General features: G+C 44.6%; 1 protein-coding gene across 11 annotated transcripts in view; it reads right to left on the reverse strand.

The window, feature by feature from the left end:
- BCAS3 (BCAS3 microtubule associated cell migration factor) overlaps positions 1–18,427 on the reverse strand; it is a 383,738-nt gene that overhangs the window by 198,736 nt on the left and 166,575 nt on the right. For all 11 annotated transcript variants that reach the window (XM_068154852.1, XM_068154842.1, XM_068154844.1 and 8 more), the window contains 2 exons: positions 17,211–17,407; positions 15,831–15,928 (listed from right to left, as the gene is read on the reverse strand). In XM_068154852.1, coding sequence (XP_068010953.1) covers positions 15,831–15,928; positions 17,211–17,407 — 295 coding nt within the window. The remainder of the gene's footprint in view (positions 1–15,830; positions 15,929–17,210; positions 17,408–18,427) is intronic.

Below are 18,427 nucleotides of genomic sequence, written 5' to 3' on the forward strand. Positions count from 1 at the left end.
TGCAGCCATCACAACAGGAACATGAGAACTGGCACTGTTGCAATGTTTTTGTGAAGCTTTGAGGCAGCTCAAGGTAAGAGAATGACTGAAGCAAGTAAGATATGCAGCCTAACCCCTGCAGGGGATGTGGAACCAGATGATCTTGAAGGTCCCTTCCCACCTAAACCATCTTATGATGTTTTCAAAGGAAGGTCACATTTTGAGCCCCTAATTCACAGAAATAACAACAAGACCCCTCCATATTCCCCAAACCAGTGAGGAGTAACCACATAAAACACACAGAGGCCTTCCAGCCATGAAGTCCTGGGTGACAGGTTGGACTTGATGATCTTTGAGGTCTTTTCCAACCTTATTGATTCTATGACTTCAAGTGTCATTTGGAGCAACGTACCTCAGGTGCCCACTTTCTCCTGCTCTGACTGGACAAAACACTCACACAGATTCAACAGGACAGACCTGTACCAGACTAAGGGAGCCCCAGCACAATCTTTCAACCATAAAAGATTTTGTTTGCAAAGTCAAGGCTCTCTGCCTGACATATTTGGCGTTCCTTTCTGATTTAAAACACCCTGCTCTGAAAGCCACCATTATTTAAAAGTGAAGAAAGAGAAGAGAATTTTGCCCCATTTCTCCCCACTCCTTCACTTTGCTATTGTCCCCTGTATCTATTTCCAGGAAGCCATATTCATTAGGGTTAATCTGCCTACTAAATGAATAAACAAAGGATTTCTCTGTCACTGAGAGGCCAGGTGAGCCGATATCATCTTCTAACACAGAAAATCATCCGCACAAATACAGCGCAGGAAATTACCTGCTGCAATCCCACACCTGGGATCATTTGGCAAGTAGCTTAGAAATGTTGAGTAGATGACTGAAATCAAACTCATTAAAGATTTTTTGGGGGGGTTTTAAATGCAGATCTTCTATCAGCAGGAGGGGAAAAAAAAACAAAAGGCCTGTCTAAAAATGTGATGCAAGAAGGACTCAAATATCTTGGCTTACAACACTTACTAACAGTTCAGAAATATTCCTCCTATGAAAATGTTCTGTGGATTTGTGGAATTAAACTATTCTGCTGTCTTATTAGTTTACTTACTATTTACTTACTTCTTGCTCCCCACCTAGGGCTGTCCGCAGCAGTGCTTACGCTGCAAACCCCATACAAGTTCATAGAATGGTTTGCATTGGAAAGGACCTTAAAGATCATCCAGTTCCAACCCCCCTGCCATGGGTAGGGACACTTTCCACCAGCCCAGGTTGCTCAGGCCTTGAACACCTCCAGGAAGGAGGCATCCACAATCTCCATGGGCAACATGTTCCACTGTCTCACCACCCTCACTGGAAGGAACTTCTGCCTAATCTCCAGTCTAAATCTGCCCTCCTCAAGCCTCAATCCATTCCCCTCTCTTCCTATCACTACAAGCCCTTGTAAAAAGTCCCTGCCCAGCTTTCTTGAAGGCCTCCTTCAGCTACTGGGAAAGTTCACAAATTGTAAGACTCTAATGAAAGATACAGGGAAAGAAGAATCTAATGGAGCTACAAGAAATGCTGATGTAAATACAGTCACCATCCCTGGAGGCGTTCGAGAAACCTGTAGACATAGCACATGGGAACACGGTTTCATGCCCATGGTGGTCTTAGGGTGATGGTTGGACTCAACGATCTTGGGAGGCTTTTCCAACCAAAATGATTCTATGATTCTATGAACAGGAGAGGTCAGAGGATTGAAGAAAAGAAGTCACACCTAGATAGAAAGGCCAAAGTTCACAGCTTAGCAATGCTGTAGAGGGAGAAAGGCCAGGATCTGAAGCTGGCCTGGATGGTGCCCCAAGAGCTACAGAGCCGAGGCTCCCTCTTCCCTCCCGCAAACACAGACTCTGTTTGATGTTCCTCAGTCAGTGAGCAAGGAGAGATAAATTAAAATTGAGAACCTCAAGAGGTCTTTGATCCTATTGCCTGGAAATATGGATAGGAATATTCTCTCCAGACGTACTTTTGCTATATATGGAAACCAAATGCTGACTAATCATATAAACCTTCTGGTGCCTAAGCACAGCTGTAATCTGCAGCAGAATGCTGTCACAATGGCAAAGGAAAATGTGGAAAACTAAGAAGTTCACTGTGGTGCTGAGAAAGAGGAGAAAACGGTGATCAAAGGCACTGGAGGCCAGATTAGACAAGAGGGAGAGCTTCTAGCTGGTTGGCTTTTAAGACACAAGTGACATATTTATGACTTATTCTTATATTACTGAACTTGAACAGGTCAAGTAATGATTATCCATTTTCCAAGTTTATAGCAAAATGATTCTATAGGAGACCTGCTGACTCAGGACAGAGATAATAAGATACAAAAGTCTGAAATTTGGATTATTGGTTTATAGATAGCACCAGTTGGCAGCAACAGAGCTGTTTAGAGCTGTTTAGCAAGGCACAACCATGTGTCCTGGGGGGAAGCAGAGCTGCCAGCTGAAGGAGGATAGGAACTGCAACCTGCCCATTCACCCCTGTGCGGCAGACAGACACAGGGAGAGGGCACAGGCAGGAGCACAGAGGTGGCGCTAGCACTTCTAGCCTGGAGAAGAGAATGCTGAGGTGGGATCTTCTCAAGGCTTATAAATACTCAAAGTGTGGGTGTCAGGAGGATGGGACCAGTCTTTTTTCAGGTGTCCAGTGACAGGACAGGAGGAATGGGCACAAAATTGAACGCAGGAAGTTTCACCTAAGCACAAGAAGGAACTTCTTTACTTTGGGGATGGTGGAGCACTGGAGCAGGCTGCCCAGAGAGGTGGTGGAGTCTCTGGAGGCATTCCAAACCCACCTGAACCTGTTCTTGTGTGACCTTCTCTAAGTGAACCTGCCTTGGCAGTGGGGTTGGACTCAATCTCCAGAGGCCCCTACTATTTTGTGATTCTGTGTATCCCACCCAGCACTTCATACTGGAGTTCATCAGTCATTTACTGAACCCTCCCCTGTACAAACAATGGGAGAAAGATGACGAACAGCATCGGTTCTTGCTTCCCCCTCATCCTCAAGTGCTCATCACTATGGCATACCTAATTAATGCTTTCAATAGGTGTTAAAAATTCCTCCACTCCAGCGCAGTAAATGCATTATGAACAGGCTAAGGCAAGTGGCTATAGTTTAGAAGCACAAAGGTGAGATAATGGCCTTCCACATCACTGAACTGTCAACCTCATTTAGTACAAAGCCTGGCATCTGGAGACTTCAAATCATACAGCCGTTTAAAAATATATAGAATGTTAAATTAAATGACAAACACAGGACATGTCACCTTTTAGAGGCAGAAATGTAAAACCAAAGCATATGTTCTCCAACTGTATTTGCTTCAGGATCAGCAATATTTTTGTAACCTCATTAGTTTCTTGACTTGGGTTTTAAACATGGAAGGATGGCTATACAAATAAGTTACAGCTCCTCCACGTGATAGCCTCAATTACAAGTCAATCTGCACTAGCAAAATAAATGAGGGACTCTGGGTTTAACTCTTGCAGAGGACTGGGAAGGTGAAGACAATGAGGAAAAATGTCTGCAAGCTGTTTGGGGTTAAATTCACTCTGCATTTTGAGCTCTGAATCCAAGAGGCATGTGCAAACATCTGACCTCCAAGTCTGCATTTACAAACAAACCCTGTGGCCTCTACTTGTGCAGAGCTCTTACTGACAACTCCAAAAGTCTTGAGAAGTTAGCACACCAAAACAGGCTCAGGCTCAGCTGCCCTGATGGAGGGCTAACTGATATCTGCATGCAACTTATCTGTCTCTGCATGGCACGAAGCCTAAGCTAATAAACTGTAGCAGGCTCCAAGTAGAGCCAGCTCAGCTCTCAGCACTGTGGTCTTGTCACCACTCTGGTGGGAGTGTCACACACCCAGCTCTACACGATGGAGCCCGTGGGTGGCACAGCCAGGGCAAGGAGAAGGTGACAAACCCCACTGCTGAGCATGGTTTGGCTATGTCTGCATGGTTCTTCAGCTCTTCCACTACGCCCAAGAGCCCAGCTCCCTGGCCCCCTCCTAAAGGGAGGGCAGAGAGTGCCTGCAGCCTCACCTGCACTGAGGCTGCTCCCCATCTGACATATCACTGTACTTCGGTCACGTTACATCACTTTAGAGCACGCGTTCAGCACTTCATGGCATGCACAATCTTTCACTGAAGTGTTATTAAAAGGCTATAACTAGGCCAATAAAGCTGAATTTTATTTGTCCGCTCAGAGCGATGGGGAAGCGGTGCCTGCTGATGGCATTAAACGAAACATCATGCCCGCGCTGCAGACGCTTTCCCAGCGACCTGCTATGCAAGTGGGGAGCTGAAAGTTGTTGATTTAACATACAGCAGGGTAGGGCTGAAGTGCAGCCATGTCAGGATATCACATCAGATAGAGCTGGTGCTCTTCTATCCTCCCCTCCTCACCCCCTGCCACAAAGGGTTTTGCAGCATGAGGAATATTTGATACTGCCTCACAGTTAATAGTCTCACTGAGCATCCAGAGCATCCCTAAGCACATGCTTGCACATTCTCCTGAGGACCTGCTTCGATAAGGACAGACTCTCTGTCTTTGCAGGCACTGTAGGACTAGCACAACAGCAACAGCAGAACAATGCTGATTTTGCAAGCCAGGTTCCCCAAGTTCCAGTCACAGGTTTCAGTGGAGAGAAAGGAAGAGGCATCAGTGAAACTTGGAAAGAAGATGATGAAATAGTGAAGCACTGCTTGCAGTGTAGCTTACTGTGCATGAAAGTTTAAACCTTGCTTTCAACCTTGGTTTCCTAAACATGTTGTCATTTACTATAATATGGATTAGAAAGAAGAGAAAGCAAAGACCAAATGTAAATGATTTAAATGCATGCATATGTTCCTTTGTAAAATGTATAATGCATCTGCAAGAGGGTTTTTTTTCCTCCCCTCATATTTTGGGCACAAATCAAGGGGGAAAAGGCTCACTTATGATATAGTGAATTTTTTATCTAACTTCAGTGGTAAAAATGTACTTCCATGTAAGCATTTCACTGTATTCTGTCTGTTGCTGGTTTGCTTTGGTTTTAAAAGCTTGAAGTAAGAGCACCAAAAGCAAAACAGCCTAACGTGAGAGTATTTCTTTCCTCTTCCAAATTCTTTCATGGCAACTTTCTGTCTGTTAAAAAATGCATTAGTATCACCAACCACCTTGGGGATGATCTATGGTCAATCACTAAGTCTGACACTTGCAGATTCACAGACTGCATTGGTTGGAAGGAACCCTCAAAGGTCAGCTTGCCCAATTCCCCTGCAGTCAGCAGGGCAACCTCCAACCAGATCAGGCTGCCCAGGGCCACATCAAGTCCCATCATGAATGTCTCTAGGGCTTCAACCACAGCCCTGGGCAACCTGTTCCAGTATTTCACCACCCTCATTGAGAAGAGCTTCCTCCTGATGTCCAACCTAAATCTTCACTGCTCCAGCTTCAAACCACTGCCCCTTGCCCTATCACTACAAGCCCTTCTAAACAGTCCCTCCCCAGCCTTCCTGTAGATCCCCTTCAGATATTAAAGTGTAGCTCTAATGTCTCCCTGGAGCCTTCTCTACTCCAAGCTGAACAGCCCCAATTCTTTCAGGCTGTCTTCATAGGAGAGGTGCTCCAGCCCTTTGATCATCTTGGTGGCTCTCCTCTGGTCCTGTTCCAGACTAGGGGAGCTACTAGTGGGAGGTCTCACTAGAGCAGAGTAGCAGAACCACCTCGCTTGACCTGCTGGCCATTATTCCTTTGATGCAGCCCAGGATGCCATTGGCCTTCTGGGCTGCAGGTACCCACTGCTGGCTCATGCCCAGCTTCTTGTCCACCAGCACCCCCAAATCCTTTTCTGCAGGGCTGCTCTGCATTCAATCACAAGTAAGTTTAGAGAGTGTTATGATTACTTTTAGAATGTATTGTAAATGATGGTCAGATAGAATGGTACACAGAGATTCACTCAGCATTCATCCTGCAAACAACACAGGTGAAAATCTGAAGAGGTGCTTCTTTAATTAATGCAAATTCAGTTAATGGAAATCATCCTGACAGTAAAGAGCTGGTAAGACCATTGCTACACTGGTGGCTCATATAAAGGCAAAAATATGTATGTACTACCTTTGTAGAGGCTTCCTCTCCTGAAGTGGTGTAGTCAAGGCTTTTTGTAGGGTCCTAACACTAAAAGAGGCCAGGTACTGCAGTTTCTAGTTCCTGTACTTGGAGCAAAGGGAAAACAATGCAAAAGACAATGACAGAGCCAGTTACCAAAACTAACACTCAAACACAACCAGACACTCAGGAGCAAGCACTCAGCCTCTCTGCCAAAACCTAGCAAATTCTGTTTATTATCCAGAAATACAGGTGGGTTGTACAGAGCCAGGGCCAGCTGCAACTGGGACAAGAGCCCAGGCAAGTGAGCGTGTGTGGGTCCCTCTCTGAGCAGATGTGAGCTCAAGGGAAAGCAGCTGTGCTGGACGCCCCCACAGGTACTGCACACAGCACACCCAGCACAGGAGGCACAAATGGATGCCCGCTGTTGCTGGAGGCAAATAGCAGGCAGAACAGACTTGGCAAGCCTGGGAATTCAGAAGAGGAGGGCATGCACCCAGCTTGACCTGGGGACATGGGATTTTTGATAGGACTATTACAATCACAGAGCTTATAAAAGAGATTGGGAAAGGCTTTCGTGTTGGTTTTGGGATAGCGTACGGAGGCCCCAGGAATCCACTTGGAGGCCTTACATCTGTGGCCAAACTCCAGCACAAACCATATGTCAGCTGCATTACCACCTTTGCCTTTTCCCCGTTCCTGCTCCATTGTAAAGGACCACGCCTCAGCCTCACGCAGTAAACCAAAGGCAGCCCCAGGGCAATAGAGGCTCACACACCACTTCTCTTATCTGGAGAAATCCTGTGCTAATGATGTGAATAATCCCAAGCCTGCTTTCTGTCATTTACTGACTGTGACCTGCTTGTTTTCACCTTTACAAGGGGAATAGCACCAGAAGGTTTATGTATGAAGTACTTGGCTTTCCGAGCTCCCTCTGCATTTGCTTTGGAAGGAGGTGAGCCCCAGGCAGGCTCTCCCCAGCAGCGGTCAAGACTCAAAGATCTCCTACTTGCGCAACCCCTGCAGCTGGAGGCACTGCCAGTGACACTCGCACACAAAAACTGGCTGAGGAGGAGGAGGATGGTGACAAGCAGGGGCTCCCTCCACCCCACATATTGGCTTCTCTCTGCAGCAGCTGCTTGCTGGCACCAGCTTTGGCTTTTTGTAGCACTCCACCCATAGCTAGAGCAATAACCAGCACCCAGTTCAGCATAAAGAAGTGAAAGGTAAAAAGCTATGCAAGCAGCAGATAAAGTGCTATAAAAAGCTGGCTGGGACCAGGCCAGGGATGGAGTCCAAGGAGCCAAGACAACTGCAAGCTGATGAGTATTTCTTAATTATCCAATCCTGTGAAAAACTAAATAATTCCCATCTGGTTTTTTCACCCCTTACGTCATTGAGGCAATAAAATATATACAAGTGAGTACCCAAAGACTCTGTTTCAACTTAGACATAAATATTTGTTTCCAGCAGAGAACATCCTTTACTTCAGCAAGGCGAAGACAGGGTGAAGAGGCTGTGATTATAACACCCTCAGTGTATTAAAGTCCACCTTAAACCAGATCAAATGCCTGGCTGAAATGCCTGGCTAGTTTATCATGTCCCAGAGCTCGGGTTTATATGGTATATACCTAAACTCACCCTGCTGCTGACTCATCCCTATTACACTCTAATGAGCAATAGCTAAAACCTGCTGATTTGGGACTAACAATGGTGAAAATTGGTGTTTATGCTGACATCACATCAAAAAACCCCCCTCAAACCTCATGGGGATTGATGATATTGCTTAAAGCTACTTCAGTACAGATCTAGGTAAGGTCTGTGTAGAGTCTTTCCACCAGGTAAGGTTTATGTGGAGTCTTTCCACCATGAGCAGTGGGCTGAACCAGAAGTCTGAAAGCCCACACATTAAACCTGCAGTGGCTTTAAAAGAACAAGTTTTTGTGGCTCTGGAAACACTAAGAAGTGTCCAAAATGTCATCATTCCAGGGTAAAGTATTATCCAGCAAGCAATATGTTATCTGTAGCATGAGGAAATGCAAGTGAGAAGAAAATCAGTGACTCATATTGGAAGTTATTTCTAATATGAGACTGGTGGCCAACTGGCACAGCTGAGAGCTCAATGGTTGTGCAGTAATCCAATAATCCTCAGTTTTGCCTTCCTTTCTGTGCAGCACTTTAATCTAAAATGCAGCACTATCATCTCATCACTTGGAACCCCCCCAAAAAATTACAAACAAGCCACCATGCTTATTTTTAAAAGCTAGTGATGCCATTTAATGAAGAGGGGAGCAAAACAAATCAGGATTGGCTCAAACTAGGGGAAATTCCTCAGCAGCTGCCCTACCACTTCCAACTGCCCATGAGAAAAATCAAACCCCCAAACCACTCCTGGAGACTGATCAGGCCCAGTTCTACACCTACAGATTTAATTGCTCTGAAGAGGACACCACAACCTATAGAATTCAGGTAGTTGCTATGCTCTAGGGACACAGACATCAAGCCTCCGTGGGTATTTTACAGGCAGGAGGAAGCTGAAAGACAAAAGGAAAAGCCCACAGAGGCCTGAAGACAAGAGCTGATGTTCTGGAACAATTCCTGAAAGCAGGGGAGGATGAGTCAGGGGATCTCAAGAGGATCAGCAAAGCAATCCTGATGATTAAAACCTAGCATGTGACAGCGACTACAACAGTCCAAAGTGGAGGAGAAACAAGAAATAATGAAGCATATTTAGAGGTTTTCAAAGTAAACACAGCAAACAGTGAGTGAAGACTTTGAAGGGCAGCCTCACTCAGTGCAATCATTAAAGAAGAATGTCTCTCTTATGAAGTGGAAAACTGATTCTAAATGAAAGCTTTCCCCAAAACAATACTGTCTCAAGAATTCATCTGCAGATGGATGTTCAAATGCTCTTAACTTGCACATCTAATGCTGTTTTGACAGCATTTCAAAGGGTCTAGATTAAAGATGAGCTTTGAATATAATCAAACACTCAGGAAAAAAAAAAATCAAGGTTTGTAAAATGATTCCTTTAAGCACCACCTAAAAAGAGCAGAACTGTCAATGAAAAGGCCTCTTTGCAGATCCTGCCCAGTGTGTTATTTCTGTGCAGCCTCTCAAAACACAAGTCCAGACACTGAGGCTTCTGGATCTCTTGTAAGTTTAACAGTAGCTAGGAGCTCTCAGATCTCAAGCTATAATAAATATTGTATCCTACAGGAGCCCATCGGGAATCTCAGCTCATGTGTTGTTCCATAGAAGATTGTGGTGTCAGATGTGATTAGAATCAACACTTGCCACTTATTCAGAGCTTTAAAGCTACCTCCACAGAACGTTAACAACTGTTAATGAAAGACAATTAAGGGCTGCACAAACCAATCTTACATCCAGAACGAGTTTGTGTTAATTACTGATGTACAAAACACTTATTGTGCACTTTGGGGGCTTTCCCCCCCATAAGTCAACAGAAGGTGTTTATAGGCTTGCAGCAGGCCATGCTCTAGCACACTGCTATTTTTCAGCTCACAAACCATTATGTGAACTGAAGGTGGCTTCCCCAGCTGCAAGCTGGTGTGCAACACTTAAGCAGTAAGACACTCGCTGTCTGCATTAATGGACCACTGGTACATGCGTCAAGCGGGTTGTGTGACACGAGAACAACTGTCTCTGAGCAAGAGGACTGCACCAGTGACCATTACTGTGGCCCCTGCAGGCCTCCCTGAAACTTATCTTCACATATGGAGAAAATCCTTCCCCCCCCACTACCTGGTACTTGGTTCTGATGTTGCTGAAGTCACAGGTATGCTTCCATCTGGCAGTGACACCAGCATGGAAATTGGTGGGTTCCTTGTCAGCCAAAGTCCCCAGGGCACAGTCAGAAACCACATTAGTAAGATGAATATGGAGGATTAAGCACCTTGAGTAACTTAAGTTGCTTGAAGCTACATTCAGCCTAACACAGCAGTATCTAGAAACAGTGGACTTCTGGTTTTGACCTGCATCTGTGAAGCTAGCTCCCACATTGCACCATTTTGTTTTACTTCATGGACACTCCTGTCAAAGCACAACCATCTTAGGAGAGATGAACTGTTAGAAGCCTCCTCAGCTAAACCAAACACCAAGTGGGGTGAGGAACAATAACCTCCTCCACTGCTATCAGAGCAGCGGCCACCCTGCATCACTGCGTCGTGCTGTGCAGAGTTCCCATCCCCAGATCTGACAGACTAAACCACCCACAACCATCACAGGGAGACAGAAGTAAATCAGTCTGTAATGATTCTACTGCCTTTTAGTCACTGTTCCCATGCCCTTCCTCTCCAGTATACTTCTCCTGCCTAGAGAAAACACCCACCAGTGTTTCAAGACATTAATGCTACTCCATGTACCCCTGCAGCTGAGTCTTTCCCCAAGCCCGGCAATGATCCAGCAGCAAGTGCCCAGTCAGTAGTGTCAGGTCATTTTAATTTCTCTTCACATCTCCACAGTCTATAGGGCATAGCTGTTTCTAGATGTAATCATGTATACTGCTTTGGCATCTTGGAGCCTGTTGAAGTCAGTTCTGTCTTAAGGCTCTCTTCAAAAATCATCAGATAACATTTTCTCAAATTAGATTAAATAAATCAAGTTGAAACAATCCTAAGTATGAGAACTGTGCATTATGCAGCTCACACACCCCATTTAACCAGGCACAGGAAAAGGATGGAGAGAGCATGAGCACATTCAAGTGTGTGTTAGTGCACTGAGAAAACAAAAAACCCCTGAGTATCTCTCACACTCTATCACTGTTCTAGGAGCAACGCATGAAATGTTTTTCATTTCATTGTAAGGATTTTAAACAGATATTGATAGTAACAGGCTTGGCTCAGAATTTATTCCAGGAAAGAACCCCAACTTCAACTCATTTAAATGTAAGGTAGAAATCCAAACCAAGCCCTGCTGGGTCTGTGGTTTTGCTGTTACCAAACAGGTGATGCCCTCTAAGAGCAGCTTGTTCTATGACCATTATTAAAACCTCTCAGTTGCTGTGAAGAACAAACCAAGGGCCAAATCTCTTCCTTGGCTTCAAAGCTCAGCATTATACTCAGAAGATCTGAGTGCAATCTCTATCTGCAACAACAAACTACCTTTATACCATCCAGGTAATTACAGGTTCAGGTCAAGGACTCCAGACTGTATTGATTACATCTCTCTGCAACAAGGACCCTCCAGCGCTGGCCGGCTCCACTCAAGCAGGGCAGCTCAAGTATCCGTGACGCCAGGGCTCCCCGGGTCCTACCAGCGCCCGTAACGGGAAACCAGCCACTGCTCAGGCCTGTCAGTTATTGCCTGTGGCAGTGAGGACAGCCTGGGAATTCATAATGTTGGTGACTTCATCTGCCAGCTGCATTCACACATCTTTACTACCTGAATAACTGATCTCTGCTACTCCAAGGCAGCACTTTCTGGTGTACAGCATTTGGGAATAAATATTTGATGGTGCATACAACAGAAGAGAGCTCAGATGGTTTAAGGTGTGACAGCAGAAGTGCTTATTAAATTTCAAGTGAGAGCATTGCTGGGCAGTAAAAATTTGTCCCCTGGTCCCTATCTCACAGGTGTGGTGATGAACAATAAAAGATCCTTCACAGGCAGAGGGAAGAGGGGGAAGGAGGGGAGGCAACCTCCCTCCCCCCACAAAACCCACATCAATTCTTCTGTTCATTAAACCTCTGCAGGCAACAAGCTATCTGTCCATGACCAGCCCATCACACACAAAAGAAAGGGAAGTACTAAATTACCAGACAATTTTAAGTGAGCATTGATTGAAGCAGCCAGAAAAGAGTTTTGTATTGTCAGAGCTTCATACAACACTAATAAATGCTCTTCATTAAAAAATGATGCCTGCATTCTAAAGATTCACAGCTTATGCCATGTTCCAGATAGAACATGAAGGTTCTCCCCACCCCACACAATCAAAGAGGTGGAAAACAATGCTCAGGATCTTTTTCTTCCATAATTTCACCTTAATCATTAAAATCCTTCCCATTGTAACTTCTGAATTCGTCCTAAACAAGAAAGAAATAGAGAGCTCCTCCAAGGAGTGAAGGAAAATGTTGATGTAAACCAGAGATCAGACAACTTCTTTGTCAACACTTTGCTGACAGCACAACAAAATCATGACTTGACTGATGGATATGTGTCAAACCCCTCTTTGTGTGAGGGAATACACAAGGCTTTTCATAAACACACACACAGATGCACAGGCTTTTCTTTTGTCCAGCTGTATAGGATTGCATTAGCAGCTAGGGCTGAGCATACCTGAGTACCTGAGCCCTTCAGCACATTTGTTACAGCTTAAGGACAAGGCTTGCCCTCACAGACTCATTGCAGCTGTGAGAGCACGTTCACTGTGATCAGGGACTGCTGCGAAATCCCCTCTCAGTCAAGTTGAGCACACAGAAAAATGTTTTTATATCTACTTTTAACCATTAAAAATCACAGGACAAGAGGGAACAGACTGAAGCTTGAGGAAGTAGGGAGATTTAGACTGAAGAGCAGGAAGAAATTCTTTCCAGTGAAGGTGGTGAGACACTGGAACAGGTTGCCCAGAGAGGTTGTGGATGTCCCCTCCCTGGAGGTGTTCAAGGCCAGGTTGGATGAGTCCTAGAGCAACCTGGGCTAGTGGAAGGTGTCCCTGCCCATGGCAGGGAGCTTAGAACTAGGTGATCTTGAAGGACCCTTCCAATCCAAGCCATTCTATGAACTAACCTCTACAGAGGCAGCCATCCACCTTGCAAACCACATTGCAAGTTTTCACTGTAACAGCATTAAGATTTTTGTGCTTTTAAAATGAAGATTGGGGCAAATGATCTCAGGAGAGAGCACTGTAAAACTGTGCTGTGCTAAAGACAAACCTGAAAAATCGTGATTCAGAAAAAGAATTACACACACTTCCTATTAGACACAAGAACAGAGTTGTCACCAAGGTGGGGGGAGAAGGAAGGAAGTTATCAAAATGGCAGAAGAATAATGGAAGATGATAAACATGTACTCAAAATCTTTTGATAGGAAGAAGAAGTGATGGAGTTAGATAAGAAGAGGCGCCACGCCGGTTCTATCTCCAAGCAACAGGCAATCAAACAGCCAGATAAGCATCTTCATAAAGTGCAACAGGCTCCACTACACAGGTCAGAACTGAAGAATCACTTCCTGGTTCAGCCTAGGCAGTAAAAATTTATGATCTACTTAAAAAAAACCAGCAAACCACCACCCTTCAAACCTAAAACTGTATTTGCCAATAAATTTGTTTTCCATCGAGAATGGAAGTCATTGAGGGCATGCCTTGGTAAGGGCAGGAAATGAGAATACTTACAGTAGTGGACTGTAACACCAAAGAAATGCAGTGTTGTACACAAGCAGTGTTTAAAAGAAACCCTTTAGGTTCAGAGCTGAGCTTAATGCAATTTTCTTCACATCTCAAAGGTGGGAAGGGAAATAAATCAGCAGAAAATACTTCTTCCCTTTGCTGGGCTCTGCTGCAAGAACAGCACAGGGTCTCAAACAGCAGGGTATGCTTTCAACTTGTGTCTCCTTGACACCACAGCAGAGTTCACAGCCCTGTACCAGCACCCATCATCTGGCATGTCTACCCTGAATTTGGACCAATAGTTTCTGCACGGGGAAGGACAGACATCAGGCAACATGAAAACTTCATAGTATCATAGTATCCGTCAGGGTTGGAAGGGACCACAAGGATCATCTAGTTCCAACCCCCCTGCCATGGGCAGGGACACCCCACACTAGATCAGGCTGGCTAGAGCCTCATCCAGCCTGGTCTTAAACACCTCAAGTAGATGGTCAAGTCCCTGAGTCAAAAATCAATCCCAATCCAAGCTGTCTGGCAGGGAAGTTAAATAAAAGACTGCTATCAGCATGACCCTAACAACATCCATGTATTGTTTAGAAGAAACTTATGAGGTGTTACAACAAAACTGAATCACTACTCTACAGTAAATATATTTTCAGTGTCAAAACAATTGACTTTGGCAATTTTAATATGGACACACATGTTTAAGGCATTACCCACAGAGCTTCATCATATTCACATGAGCCATTTCATATTAAGGTCCCATCCACACCTCACAAAGGCTGTTTAGCATAGAAGAGCTACAGTCCTGCGTGGTTTGTTGTTTGTAATGTGGATGGAATAACACAGTTTCAGGATGTATTATGGTTGTATTTTGGAGTTCTTACACATTCCTCTCATAGGGAATGGCACAGCTCTTTTCATAAGCAAGAGGGAAAGAAAACCCCACCCTGCTAACCCAGATATCTCTTATCTGTATCAGCTGGCACGGTCACGTTGATAGTGAGGAGCAGCTCTGCCATTAATCACTCTGCATCTGAAATGCCAGCGACACAGACACGAGCACTCCTGTGATTCAAGCTTGTAACCTTACAGGGATAATGGGCATAGATGAAGTAGTCCAAAAAAACCACAACTGATGCACTTTTCTCCTGTATCAAACCAGGTATTTCCAAACTGACTTTGTCAGGTAGTAAAACAAATAAAACCCACTTGAAATAACCAGCGTCAGACGTTTGTCTGAGCTCAAAACGTGAATTAATTTAACAAGTTTCAACTATTTGAAAATAGAATTTACAATGACAATCCTCAAGATCCAAAGTAAATGCAGTTATCATCGAACTCCGTTATACACACATCTAAGAAGTCTCCTGGAACACCCAAAGAAATTAATTTGGCAAGCAATGCAATAGCTCGGACCCTGAATTTGTATCAGTAGCACGCAGGGTCTGCCACAGGAGCTTTCATTTTAACTCTCTTTAGAGCAAGCTCTCCAGAAACCAGGTTCTGTGTATGTGTTACAGTCTCCTTTTACAGTTTAACCTCAATCCAATCAGCAGTCCCCAGGGATTTTCAAATCACCACAGATTAAAATCCTCCTGGACTTGACTGTTTGACTAATGCTGTGTGTTTAATAATTCTACTTGTGAGAGATTTTATTTGACAAAAGCCTGCTGTGTGGACCCTCGGACACTCTACAGCTGTACTAGAACATAAAGCTCTGCTGCCCTTGTTTCTCTGTACAGCCTACACCCCAGCACTGAGGAAAAAAAAGAGAAGAAAACTTTATATTACATATATAACCATGCTGAGATTAAGAAAATCATGGTAGTATTACATTTACACACCCCTTTAGAGCAGAGTGGTGCAATTGTGCCTATTACACAAACACTAGATAAACTGCCCTGTTGTCTGGCCTGTTTACAGAAATCAATTACACTTCTGATTACATTTCAGTGAAAGTGCTTTTACAAAGGGGATGGAGCTGCAATACTGTGTGCTTTAGGCATCCATTAATGAAAGCATTTCAGGGGTTAGCATTCACAAACGTTCTGCTTCTCAGTTTAGGCAGGTTTTAGCACATGTTAAACTTTGTGTAAATATTGTGTTTGTATCTTACCACAATGCTGTCAGGTCAGATTTGAGTGGTAAAAGGAAAAAATAGAATCCCCTCCCCCAGCACTATGGCAGTTTTCAGTAAGTATTTGTGTAAGACAGCACTTACCCTACTGTGCAGCTGAAAATCATGGGATCCTTCTAATGCTTGGCTATGGTTAGTAAACATGTTACCAGACCAAAAAAAACCCACCCCAAAACAGGACAGAGGAATGGCACAAATAGCAAAGAAAACACAAAATCAACAAGTTCCTACCTGAGGTAGCATCGATCACCGTTGAAACTCCTCTGCGGTCAGAAACTGGACGTGAGGACCCCGGCATGCTCACAGGTTCTGAGCGAACTGGCTGGATCCTGAACAACAAGTTAAGGGTTACCACCTGTGTCCAAATCATGGCTCAGGTGGGCTGCAGCTAGATCACAAACCACCATCAGCTGAGCAATTCAGCTCTTGAAAACTTTTGTTTTCCTTCATTTTGTGGAAGGAAAAGATCCAAGATCTGGATAATCCATCCAGAGACAGTTTGAGACTCCACACAGAGGGAGTGTCCCCAAACACTGTCCCACAGAGTCACAGGAAAATGCTCACCCTACTCAAATAGGTTAAGAAGCCTCTACTGCCCTTCTGAACAGCAGCATTTTCTTTGCTAGTTTGAGGACAACAAACACATTTGTTTGTTCCTTTTGTAGCATATATCTACATCCACTAAAAAAAACACCCTCTCTTTCTGCATATTTCTACACTTAAACACTTAAATCATTAATGTATGTGACAGATACACCCTTGCTCATGTGAGTGATTACATGTGAGGAGGAATCACACATTTCAAACCCATGGCTTTTCAGTCCAAGGATGGTCTGCCCAGCTTTAATGGGGTTAGTCCTATTATCCATCTCTCGTTTTACTCAGAAGAATTTCAGACACAGTCCCAAACAATCCAAGTTCATGCCACAGAACTTTGGACTTCACATCACATGCAAAGTCAGGAGCATGGAAACTCATTAAATCTTGACAGTTACTGGACAGGAAACAGAAACACATGGTGCATAAAGCAACTCTACAAAATCACAGCTATCAGTAAATATAAACCCACCTTTACCTTCACTCTCCTTCCCTTCCCATCTTTAGACCCAGACCCAGCCCCAAATTCCAGATCAATCAACATCCAAAATCAGATAAACTAAATGCATGAAAAAGAATACAATAAAAAAGGAAGCAAAGGAAAGGGGGTGGGGAAACCAACCAGGGAAGGAAAAAACATTCCAGAAGTTCACTTACTTACAAACACACTGACCACAGGCAGCATCTAAATCTGTGGCAGCATCATGTCTGAGAAAATGAATTTATTAAGCAATGCAGAACCTGTGAAAGCCAAGATGAGGCTGAGCAAGGCTACCAGACTTTGTACTGTCTCTCACTGTCATTTAGCAGAGAAGGGGCAGCAGAAAGGAATCTATAACTGCCTGGCTTGGGTGAATGTTTGTGGCTGTTGAGTCACACACTCTTCTAAGACTTTCATCTGAACAAGCTTGATGAAAACTCTTACACATTCTACACAGATGGCCTCGCTTCAGCAAGAGGCAACTTCTTCACACAACAAATGTGAACCAGCTTGGAAATTGGTTTTGGTTTTACCTGAGACTGTTGAGATCAAGATCGTCTGTATCGAAGTCCAGAAGAGGCTGCGGGGTGTCACTTGGCCCATGTGACTGCAGCACAGAAGAACTGGAGGAAATGACAGTGGTCTGGCCTGAGGGGTGGATTGTTTTGAACTGGAACTGGGGACCCATCCATAGGCGCCGGTGGGGCCCAGTGTGAGTCACTATTTCCACCTGTGGGATGAGAATATGGGGAAATGCTTAACACAAATGGTTCCTTCAATACACTGAGCCCCCAGAATCTTGCTGTTCTCGAGCAAAAAGAGCAGTTTGTGCCATTGGTTTGCAGGAATACTGAGCAAGGGAAGCCTCTGCTAAAGAAAGGATGCTGCAGGCAAAGCCAAGAGCTTCATGTAGAGCCTTCTCAAAAGCCTGTGAACCAGCACAGACTGAGGACACTGCACTCCAGTTCTTAAGCTGTTCTGGAGGCTGACACTCCAGCCTAGCCATCACTTCACCTGATCTTGCTCATTCCTTCCCATGGCCTGAAATTGTGCCAGGAGAAGTTTAGGTTGGAGAATGAGAAAAAAATTATCTCCTGAAAGAGTAGTCAGACATTGGCACAGGCTGCCTAGGGAGGTGGTGGAGTCCCCATCCTTGACATCTCTGGACATGGCACTTTGGGACATGGTTTAATGGCCATGGTGGTCATAAGTTGATGGTTGGACTCGATGATCTTAGAGGCTTTTGCCAACCAAAGCAATTCTATGATTCTGTGATTATGAATTACACAGCAGAACCTGAATGCCACAAGTTGTCCTTGTGGTGTAACAAACAGGGGAACACAGACAAAAAGTCTGCCTCCTCCAGATCACCTCAGTGCTGCCCAGGTCAAGGGATGCACTTTCTAAAGGTAAGCTGTCACGGCTTGGCTACAGCTGCTTGCTGCAAATTCACACATTAAACAGCACTGCTTCACATGTACAGAGTGTGAACTGCAGCTCAAATCAAAGCTCATAATTACTGTTGGCATATCTGCTGGCAGGGACCATCTTGCTGGAAAGCAACAAGATTTGTAGCAGAGAGCAACGTGAAGTGTGCTGGGAGGCACTGAACAGCCCAGGTCACACTCCTCCTTCCTATGCAGATGTCATATGAACATGGATGTGCAGCACATGGATGTGCAGCACATGGATGTGCAGCACATGGATGTGCAGCACATGGAGTCAGAAAGGCAGCTACACTCACACTGAT

The sequence above is a fragment of the Melanerpes formicivorus genome, unplaced genomic scaffold, assembly GCF_026170545.1.
Source record: "Melanerpes formicivorus ecotype bairdi unplaced genomic scaffold, bMelFor1.0.p_v2 SCAF_29, whole genome shotgun sequence".
NCBI classification, from domain to species: domain Eukaryota; kingdom Metazoa; phylum Chordata; class Aves; order Piciformes; family Picidae; genus Melanerpes; species Melanerpes formicivorus.